At 46.2% G+C, this 11,516-nt stretch overlaps 1 protein-coding gene across 1 annotated transcript in view; it reads right to left on the bottom strand.

Moving 5' to 3' along the window:
* Positions 1 to 686: 686 nt before the first annotated feature.
* LOC147658895 (putative RNA polymerase II subunit B1 CTD phosphatase RPAP2) overlaps positions 687 to 11,516 on the bottom strand; it is a 189,979-nt gene continuing 179,149 nt past the window's right edge. Inside the window, exon 8 of the mRNA XM_086952049.1 lies at positions 687 to 1,803. Within this exon, the coding sequence (XP_086808175.1) occupies positions 687 to 1,803 (1,117 nt within the window). The remainder of the gene's footprint in view (positions 1,804 to 11,516) is intronic.

Below are 11,516 nucleotides of genomic sequence, written 5' to 3'. Positions count from 1 at the left end.
CATGATGAAGGAATAACATGACCACTGTGTAGTTGTGAAGTCATAAACTTCTCCAAGTTAGCCACCATGTGTGCGGCAACCGCTTGACCAGGGTCAAGAAGGAACAGCTCCCATATAGGTGGTTCAGATCAATATAGGGTTCATATGTGGCACAGCCACTGACACGGCTTCACATAAAACTTCTCTTACTTTTGAACCCAACACCCCCTCCAAGACATTCTCTGCACCACCACCCTTTTTTCAACCCTCCAAAGTGCCGACACAATTTCTGATTTTCCATAGTATCTACTTCAGAATACAGAGGAGCACTTTAAAAAACAAAACCCCATCCACCTAAGTATAACAATGACAATATGCAGAGCTTAAAACTAAGTCTGTCAACTACGGAACAGCACAGAACACAGAGAAAGAAGACAACATCTATTCAGGCCTTTAAGTGATGAGGCTGCAACATATAGAGATTTGCCATGCACCATGGACAGTTAAAACAGCTGTCAGGTACACAGTATTGCAGTTATACTATATGTGGCTGCTGGTTTGCAAAAGTATGCAAATGTATTTTTTTTACAAACCACCTAATTTATCTTGGGATGCCCAAGCACAGTAGGCAGACAAACTAGACTAGACCTAATGCCTTACATCTACGGTCAAGGACTCAAACAGTAATTTAACAACAGGTTTGCTTTTTAACTCATACTTACTTCATTTTCAGGCATCTGATCAACACCTTCGCCTTCTAGATGGTGTACTTCTTCTGGCAAAATATATTTTCCTTTCAAATACTCTCGAACCCGAAGGTCTAGGAATTCAGTTTCTTCTTTCAGTTTTTCATAGCTGGGCAGCTGCTTCACTGCAGTTTCTGACTTCTTGAAGGGCAAAGATTCATCTAAACTGTTATGGCACACAGAATGGGAAAGGTCTTCAGAGTGGGCAGGGTTAGCTGCATCGAGGTCCAAGTCATCCTCGTCAAGCTCCTCGGTTTTACCCTCGATGACCACAGGAGGATCTGGGGCAGTACAGGTGGAGCCATACAGAAATGTCAATGTTTCATCTGTCTTCCACTCCATTAGAGTTTGCAACAGTGGTTCTAACATGGTTTGTTTAGCAGCAACAGGATCAACATGCAAAGGCAAGACAGGTTTGAGTTGCTGCTTAGATTTATTAAGTAGTCTCCTAAGTTGCTCAGCACCTTTTTTGCTTACTCCTTGCGATGTTACTTGAGAACCTAAACAATTATCATCAGGGGTGTTTCTAATCACTGACGGCCTTGGTGCATGATCATCTGCAGCAACAGAGGTGACTTCTTGTTCACAACTAGAAGGATGTATTTGTGTCTGTTCACCTACTATACTGTTGCACACTTGTTCAGAGTTTTTTAGCTTCAGTTCCTCAACATTGCTTATGTTAATCTTTTCACAGTTTGATTGGTTTGTGTCCTCTACATTGCTTTTCCACTCCTGTTCAGAGTTTCCTTGGTCTTTCTGTTCTCCTAGACTGCATTTATCCAGTTCTTCTGCAACTTTGAGCACCTTCTTTTCTAGGTCATTTACTCCGGTGTTCACTTTCCGAGCCGGTCTCTTATGTGATATGGTGATGCCACGGAACTGTTGCTCTAGGTTTGTTGTACTAGCTTGCTTTCCAGGGACAAGCGCTGAAACAAATTCCTGGTCAGGGGCAGCGCTACCATCACTTTCAGAGTCTGAGCCACTGGGGTCGCTCTGACTTGCTACTAAGTCAGGATTTTCAATATCGGCTGGGTTAAGGGGTTTGTCCAATAATTTTACCTCTAATCCAGATTGACCACTGAAATAAAAAAATAAAATAATTTCGATTAAAAAGTAGAAAAGTTGGTTAATAAAATATTACAGGCAACGAAAAGTATGATGTGCACTTTGTACATAATTTGACTGTGTGTGGATTACCACAGATCTGCTGTAACATATATAACTACGTCTAGCTAATCTCCTGGGCCTTGAGTCATTCTTTACTAGTGTGTGAAGGTTACAATCTACTTCTACCACCATGCTCGATTTTTGACCCCCAGCTCGGGTTTGGGATTTGAAGATCTGATTAAACGATGCTGTCAGTGGAGGTAAGTCAGTTACATTTCATTCAGTGTTCGCGTGTTGTTTGACTTTCTCTCGGTATCTTCCACTGCCAAACTAATGTTTATTGCTGTTTCACCTTGCACCGCTGTCCTTTGTTATGTACTTTACATACCGCTCCCTCTTCAAGCAGATCTTTTTTATTACTTTGATCTGGACAACTATTCCAAATGGAAAGTTGTTGGTGATTGGAACCTGCGCTGGAACAATTAATCTAACACTCCTGAAGGCTCTGAATGAATTGTAAACCTCCTTCTTCAAACTGTTCCAGACAGAAACATTTGGTAACAACCTGCATCTGATTATTGACTGCAGTCCTGATTCTGTTCCCCACCTATCAAATTCAGCTAGATGTATTACTCTTTCACCATGTCTACTAGCACCATCATTCCTGTTTAATGTTAAAAGAAAAACTAGATTGCTGTGGATCGAAAAATATTTTTAGAAACGTTTCATCCACCTTTCAGTAAAGCCTTTCTATTTCTCTTAATGTTAATACAAATTCACCCTATAACATATGCTTGCTGCTATATTGTAGAGCTGCATTTTGCAATCAGGGATGATGCTCCTTCAGGATTAATACGTGCCCATGTAAACCATATTCAGCTTCATGATACTCAACTGCTATAATTGAGCTGTAAAAACATATTCACCATTGTGAAAAAACGTCATTTAAACCCATGATGCTGCTCTTTTGGTTGATCACAAAGTTAACATCGCAGGTTATAAGAAGTTAGAGGCCTCTAATTTGTCAATTTCAGACTTCGGAGGCTTTGAATCACAGTGGGAACTATTTTTGATGATCAAGCACTTCAAGAATTCTATTGCTCCATCGCCGCCCCCCAGTTTCTCGATCAAGATTAATACTCTACCAAGGGGGGGGATTTTGAGTTCCTGAATGCAAATCACTATTTGTTTTCTGCTCTATTTCTTTATCTTTAAAATCCTTTTTTCTCCTCATCTGCTGACCACCTCTCACAAACAGCACATGCATATTGTCTCCTACACAGTATATCGGCAATTACTATCAAACACCCAAACCTTTGCATCGCAAGATATCTCAACACCAAGCATCACTACATCAGACATCTAGCCTACTTCCACACTTTTAATCACTGGACTTCCATCAACTAATCAAACCAAATCACGGCCCTGACTGGGCCTCTTCCAGCCTTAAATGTAAATCAAAACAAAGATTTTAGCAAGTCTATATACATATCAGGATCTACTCCGGACCTCTGCCCCAGATAAGTATACAAAATCATTCTTCAAGAATCCTCTGCAGCTAGAGCAGCGAGAGTAAACATCAATACATTCATGAACTAAAACACCCGACATCAAATCTATGCGACTAACGAACCTGGGACTTCCTCAATCACGTCCAATATTCAATGCTCAATTTGGTGGTATGTTCATTGAAGCTATGGTGCGGACACAGTACCGCTTCAGCTGGTGAATGATGTTATGTGCTGGGAGAAAGTAAGCCTGTCTGCTGACAAGATGAATCATTAGGTGTTCCTGTCCACCCTACTTGCTCACCTGGGATTGGTGAAATTATCTTGCACTGGCTCTCCTCGATCCTGTGCATAGAGGGATACCTCGAGGGTTGATCAACTCCCTATGTCCCCTAGAGTTCTCCAGAGCTCAAGCTTGGAGCATGGCTCATACTGCCCAGTTTGCAATTACTAATTGGTTACTTTATAACAAATCAAACCATAAGTGATTTTCACTGTCACCCCGGTCTAGGTCATTACTAGACTGGATGAAGAAATATGTCCTGGTCTTCCTGCTTCCAACGTGACCCCTCTCCAATCTAATACAATGCAGTCAAATTTGGTGATGGGTACACAGAAATGGAGCATGCTGCCCTCACCAACACACGGCCCACATTGCGCCTCTCCAACCCCTTGACGGTAAGGGAAACTAATGATTTAATCAAACCTATCAACTTCGCTGTATCTCCTGTGGACCCTTTCACACACAAGTATACAAAACCATTCTTGATGAAACCTCTGCTGCCATACCGGCCAGTCCAATATACAATTCAAACTTATAAGCAGGAAAATTCCTGCAGAACTAAAACCATCCTAAATCAACTATATACAAATGAAACAGGGACTAGCTCAGTCAGAGGCAACATTCTACAGACCGACATCCTAAGGTCTCTTCTTAGGTATGCTCAATATAAATGTGACATTTTTGCAAATCTCAGGCTTCACTGACAAACACAAACTCCCCTCTAAGAGACAGACAGGTTTTATATCAGGAAGAATCATGGAATCAGCATTAACATCCATCTGGGGTGAACTCAAGAACTGTACACATACAAATTAATTTGCAGTCCTACTACCACATGACCTATCAGGCGCACTCAACTCAGTCAACAATCGATACTATTACCGACGCTAAACAGCATCCGCTTTGGAGGTATTACCTTCAATTGAAAAAAAACCTACCTCACTGACAGACACTCAAAATCATACAATTTTGCCCATTCTGCTTGGTGTCAGTAACCTTGAAGGTAGGAGTTACACAATTATCTACAATTGTACCACTCTTGTTCAATGCATATCTGTCTCTACTGCTTGACTTTGTCAAGTCATAAAAGCTCACATGCCTATGCTGATGATACTCGCATCATCTTAAAACTTACAAAACGATCTGAGGTATTGCCCTCTGGCCTAGGTGACAGTCTTATCAACAGAACATTGGATGCTAAATAACAACCTTGAAATTAACTGTGCAAAAGCAGAAATTCACATTTGCAACAGGTGGCAGCACTTTAACCCCCTATCCGTGGGTCCACCTGGATTAGGAAAGCCATCAACGACATCAAAGGCGGGGAAAAACCTCAGCATGGTCATTAACTCCAATCGGAAGCTACGAGAGCTAACTTAATGAAGCCAATAGAAAGGATTTCTTCACAATGAGAATATTATAACACATCCTCTATTTCCTAAGCCTATGACATAGCATCCCGTCATCAACAGTAACTAGTGTCATGGGGGCATGGCCAGCCAGCCAAGATGGCAAACGCACTCTAGTGAGGCTCCGTTCCATGGCCCGCACTGGGACGGCACTGCAATACTCGTGTATCTTGAGAGTAACGCAGGGTCAGTTGCGGACATGGGCGTACTATGGGATGCAGGCAAGGTAGTAGTCAGGGGGCAGTGTATGGGGTTGAGTTGGTGTATTAGGAAACAACTAGACAGCTAGGTCAAGAACATTGTAGATGATCTGAGCAGGCTGGAGGCTGCCTTGGCCCAGGGAGACGCTGTGCAGTCAACTATAGACGAGCGGCTTAGGCCACATGCTGCAGTACTAGAGCGACTGCGTTGTTTAATCTATGCGTCACATGCCACGCACGCTCATGCAGCAGTGGAAAGTGCAGGCAGGTTGTTGGCACGCATGACCTGGCAAGAACATGTACAGGTACCGATTCGGAGGTAGCGGTCTGCGGCCGGGCCGGTGCTCACTACGCATCGAGATATCCATGGTGAGTTCACCACGCACTACACCAAAGTATACCAGTCTCCACGCCGCGCAGTACCAGTAGACATGGATACTTTCCTCACTCCCTTTACCCTATGTCAAATCACAGCAGAGCAAAAAGATGAGCCGAACGAGCCACTCGCGCTGCTGGAGGTACACAAAGCCATACGCTCACTGGCCACGGGCAAAGCACCTCGATCAGACAGTTATCCGGCCGAATACTACAAAGCATACCAACAGACCCTAGCGCCGCGACTCCTCTCAGTATATCACAATTCGCAGGAAACGGGCATATTGCCGGAAACACTTCACAAATCTCTGCTAGTGTCCCTGCCCAAACTTAACAGAGATATGGAATTAATCGGGTCTTATCGACCGCTAGCACTACTTAATAGAGACTACAAGGTGCTTGCAAAAAGTTTGGCGAATAGGCTGGCCCCCATTGGTGTCACAGCTAGTGTGAGAAGTTGGCCTGATATATGATGCTCACTAGTTCTAGTGATCACCTTGTATCACTCCAAACAACCCTTATGGTGATTGAGTGTAAGTCAACCTTATAGACCAGCTATCCTAATGGTAGCATGGACAGAGCAGTCCTAGGTTAAACTCTTTTGGCATGTGAAGCCATCTGTTTTACCACATATAACCCCTTGAATACCAAATGAAAGGACACCACACAGGTTGTTATGAAAATAAACAATATATTCATTACTAACAAACACCTCTGAACTCTTTATGAGATCAGAGGGCTAAGCACATAACAATACTCTTCAGGAAAATACTGTAAGTCGCACAATTAAAATGGTGCCCTAGGGGCACGACAAACAATATACTAAGTAATGGGTTAAGTAGAACGATAGAAGAAATGAGTATGCCCAGAGGCTGTAGAATCGCTGGGGCTACACTACCCTAACCTTAGGTAAGGAGCAGGAGGCCCACGGGACGCGTGTGCAGTGCTAGAACACCAACGCGGGTTTCAATGCAAAGTCAATGTGCACGAACAATTTACAAAATAGGTAAGTAAGGACTATTCCGACTGGTTGAGACCAAAACTACAGGATACCTGGACACTAGGAGAGTCAATCTACCTATGAGCACCGAAATGCTCTCGTTACCTCACCCACGGGCTGCGGGTGCATAGGTGTGAAAGTGTGTTGGGTTTCCTCGTTGAAGTCAATGGAGCCTTGGAGAAAAGATGCTGCAGCCGACCAGGAGGGAGATGTCCGGAGTGATCCAAGGGCGGATCGAGCGGATCGAAGAAGATGGAGACCTGAAAGCAGAGGGGACAGTGTTCAAAGTCACTAGCCAGTGACCGGAGTGGAACCAGGAAGGAACCCGATGATGTTGTTGCGATCAGGTGAAGAGGTGACGCTTGACTCTGCAGCCACGTGAACCAGGAAGCGTCGACCAGGATGGAGGCACGAGCTGTCCCACGCAGGCTCTCTCTGTCGGCGGTGTCGTTCCAGGATCAGAGTCAACAGGCCTTGGCAAATGCAACCCACGCGGCAAGTGAAGATGGCGTCCGGTGCGGACCAGGAGGGTCCGTGGTACTTCTCCTTTGCAGGGAAGCAAGGGTCAGTCTGGAGCAACCAGACCAGCGGTGTAGTTTCAAGATTTCGTCGTCTAGGAGGCCACTAGCCAGCCGGCAAGTGACCAGACAACGCGTCGAGTAGCAATCAAGCAGAAGGGCCCCACGCAGATCGCGTGGATGCTGGAGGGCTGGCCTTCGGTGCAGGAGCTGCTCGGGGCTGGGGCTTCTCAATCCCCAAAGCACTCACTCGAGGGTGCCTCAGAGGTCGTGCTGGAAGCGAAGTGCAGTTTCTTCAAGATGGCCGGTCCCACGTGTCTCGTCGCACCCACTGATCTCAGCTGTGCTGCAGATGTGAGTTGAGGTCGGAGAGTTCTGGGAGTCCGGGTCTCGTCGGGCTCTGAAGTCTGGTTCCGCCAGGAAGGACGACAAAGTGAACCGCTAGGACGCTTGATGGTGCTTGCGGATGCAGGGTGGTCACTCCTTGGCCACAAGGGAGATTTCTTCAGTCTTCTGTGGAGCAGAATGTCGAAGTCCAGAGTTTCTTCTTTGTAGAGTTGTTCAGGATAATCTAATTTGGAATGGGATTGGCTCCTACCTTTATTCTGCTAAAGGGGGCTGTACTAGTGACTAGGTCCCTCCCATGGGTGGGACCAGGGAGGGGGTGGTTACATCCCCTATCCTTTGTCAGGTTTCCCGCCAGAGCTGGGGCTGGAGTGCCCCAACAACTGGTTTGAACCGGGGTATGCACAGGGACACCTAGTGTGCCCAAGACATGTCTCATTCCTTTCAGCCCTGCCTATCTGGATACACAAGGTCCGGTCTGGGGTGGTGTTAGTACCTCCCTAGGCAGGAAACCCTTTGTCCAGGCCTCCCTTGCTGGAACGACTCCCAGCAGCAGCAGGTCAGACTTGTGTCTGTGGCAGCAGAATCCATTTTGTGATGCTGAGGCTCTGGTTAACTTTAACGGGGGTTCTAGTTCTGTACATGTCGTGTCCCTCTAAAAGGGTGGAATGCTACCCCCGTCGCCATAACTGGCGAGGGGGTAGTATTCCAAATCGTATGACACCTTACTCGACATGTTTTGATAATGCCAAACCAAAGTTAGCAATAACCGCGAGGATTATAATGCACTTAAGAGTATATGGTATGGCACTATCATGGAAACAGCTAAAGGACATGGTTCCGAAAGCTGCAGACAGGTTCAGCTCATGCTAGAGCACCATCTCACATATTTCCAAGCACTCTGCCTTCAGGATTGATAAGGCCTGCCATAGGAGTGACTTATAGGAAGATATGTGTCCATTTGGGGTTAGATATAGGTATACTATATCTATAGCAAAGGGTGATTACACCACCTTGCTCCAGCTGTGTTACCAGCCAGTTGTGTCTGTTTTAGATGGCCAGCCAGGGGTGGCATAATACATGCTGCAGCCCCTGGTAGGGCTTGGGTGCACTTACGCCCTGGGTACCTATGGTACACTGTACAAGGACTTATAAGAGTGACCCAATACCAATTGGTAAATGCACCTAAAGTACATGTGTGTCAATTTAGAGAGAGAACAGCTAGGCTGTGGGTCTGATTAGCAGGCCCACAGCCAGGGAAAGCCGTAAACCAGTGAAGCAAAAAGCAAAAATCTGGGGTGACCATAGGATTGCAGACCCTACTCTCCTACAGCTAGTACACGTGGACCAGAACGATTTTGTGCTGGCCTGTAGCACGTCACTAAATCTGCGCCGGTTCTTTAAAGTGGCGCCTTACTCAAGGGACAACTGGGCGCATGCTGGGTGTCTGGTTTTAGACCTGGAGAAGGCATTTGACACCTTAGAATGGAAGTTTTTATTTGCTGTGTTACATAAATATGACCTAGGAGATTACTTCTTGGGCTTAGTTGAACTATTATAAAACCGCCCAGTAGCCAAGATTAAGACATGTTTGCATATATCAGAGCAGGTCCCTATTGAGCCCAGCACAAGGCAGGGCTGTCTGCTCTCAACATTACTATTTGCTCTAGCTGTCGAGCCATTGGTGGAGGCACTGTGCGCCACTCAAGATGAGTGGGGTATCCTTCTGGGAGACGGCATGCATACGGTTTCGCTGTATGCCGATGATTTGTTGATATATCTTCGGGATGCTGGGCAGTCATGTGCGATGATTGAGACCACGCTGCTTGAATTTGCCTCAGTGTCAGGACTAAGAGTGAGTTGGGACAAGTCATGCGTGGACCCCTTTGTGGCGACTACACCAGATCCACAATTGGTAATCAGCAGTACGCCGGCAGCTAACGGGGTTCCACTATCGTAGGATCCACATAGACTGGGACCCGCAGGATCTTCTGGAGTGTAACCTGGGGCATGCCAGAACAGCTGTACCCGCATACATGACCTTTTGGAGCACCTTGCCGCTGGCGGTCATGGGTAGGCTTGCACTGCTAAAAATGGTGGTTATACCACAATTGCTCTACCACTTCACCAACTTACCACTCCAAATCCGGCCACCGCTGTTTAGAGCTTTGGAGTCAGACATGCAACAAGTTATCTGGCACGGGTCGAGAATCAGAGAAGGGATAGCTAAAGTGTACCCGCCGACTGCGTAAGGAGGCTTTTTGCTGCCCAACATGGAGCCATACTATTTGGGGGCACAGTTTCAGTGAGTGGCACGCTGGTTCAGTGCACGTGTGTGTGTGTGTGTGTATAGGCATTTATATAGCGCACTACTTACCCGGAGGGTCCCAAGGCGCTTCGACCGCTGCAAAACCCTTCCTGGCTTCCCTGAGAGATGGTCCCTTAATGGGTTTCTCCAGGGTGAGACCAGGCATCCCCGGCGGTCTGGTGGGGCCGTTAGTGAAGATGAGGCAAGCTAATGCCCAGAGTTGCCGAGCAACACAGACTACGGGACACACTCAGCCACAGATAGTGATGTTATTCCACCCGAGCAGAAAGGGCTGCACGCCCACGCAGTTATTGGTGCGAGTGGCGTACCTATGTTACCGCCGCTGTCTTCGCATCACGCATACGATACCACCATACGCACCGTCCTTACCCATACTAGGCTCTCCCAGGAGAAATCAAGCTATATCAAGTGCAGAACTTACACACTGGGAAGAAGCAGGCATACCTATATCGGGCGATTTATATAATGACGGGCAGCCCATCCCCTTTGAAGACCTGGCTGAAAGCTCGGGTCTGCCACACAGCCAGTTTTTACTTCATGCAGCAATAACACAGGCGCTGAGCGCAACGTGGGGAAATGCGGCACAGGAACTTGCTACTTATTTAACCATACAATATTTGCATGAGGTAGGGACGGGTTGTCACCTTACCAGGTTGTTCGCAGAATCCCTTAGAACCCACACAACACCGCAGTTACTTACCTTACCGAACCACTGGGACACAGATTTACAGAGACCCACCACAGTCCGGGAATGGGAACGCATACCTGACAGTCCCGGGCGGATCCCCTGTAATGCTAGATTTAGGCTCATTCAATTTTATATAATAAACAGGGCTTACCTGATGCCGAGGAAAATAAACAAATATTTTGTCCATGCAGACGCCATCTGTGCAAGGTGTGGCGAGGTGGGAACGGACTTGATACATATGTTGTGGTCATGCCCAGCTATTCACACATATTGGGCAGTGATCCTCGGGTGTTTGGCTCAGTGCAGAGCGCACATTGGATTGGACGTGGGAAATGTGTGTACTAGGGCTATGCCAAAGGCCAAAAAAACATAAGGTGATTGTGAGAAGATGGCCTGATATGCAGTGCTCACTATTCTAGTGATCACTATGTATCAGTCCAAACGACCCTTATTGATGATTGGTTGTAAGTCAACCTTATAGACCAGCTATCCTAGTAGCATGGACAAGAGCAGTCTTTAGGCTAAACTCTAGAGGGCCTGTTAAGCCAGCTGTTATACCATCACATATACCCCTTGAACACCAAGTGAAAGGACACCACACAAGTTGTTATGAAAATAAAAGGATATTTATTTATAACAAGTCTACCCTGATCTCTTTATGAGTCAGGGAGCTAAGCACATAACACAACTCTTAAGAAAATACTTTAAGTTGCACAATTTACACAAATGCCCGAGGGGCACAAAAAACCATATACTACAAAAGTGGAATGCGAAATACTAGCAGGTAAGTAACAAGATCCAGAGGGTTCAGGATCGCTAGGACTACACTACTGAACCTTCAGGTTAGGAGCAGGAGGCCTAGGGAGATCGGGTGCAGAGTGGGCACACTCACGCGGGATGCGGGACAAAGTCTATGGATGCTAGATTTTGCAAAGTTACAGTTATCGGACGAATCCGACTAGTTAGGCTGAAAACGAAAAAGGATCTAGACACTTGGATAGTGAACCTATGTTGGAGCACAGAAATGCT

Source organism: Lissotriton vulgaris, unplaced genomic scaffold, assembly GCF_964263255.1.
Source record: "Lissotriton vulgaris unplaced genomic scaffold, aLisVul1.2 SCAFFOLD_1988, whole genome shotgun sequence".
Taxonomy (NCBI): Eukaryota; Metazoa; Chordata; class Amphibia; order Caudata; family Salamandridae; genus Lissotriton; species Lissotriton vulgaris.
Note: the sequence above shows the minus strand (reverse complement) of the source record. Positions and strands in the feature narration are given on the sequence as shown.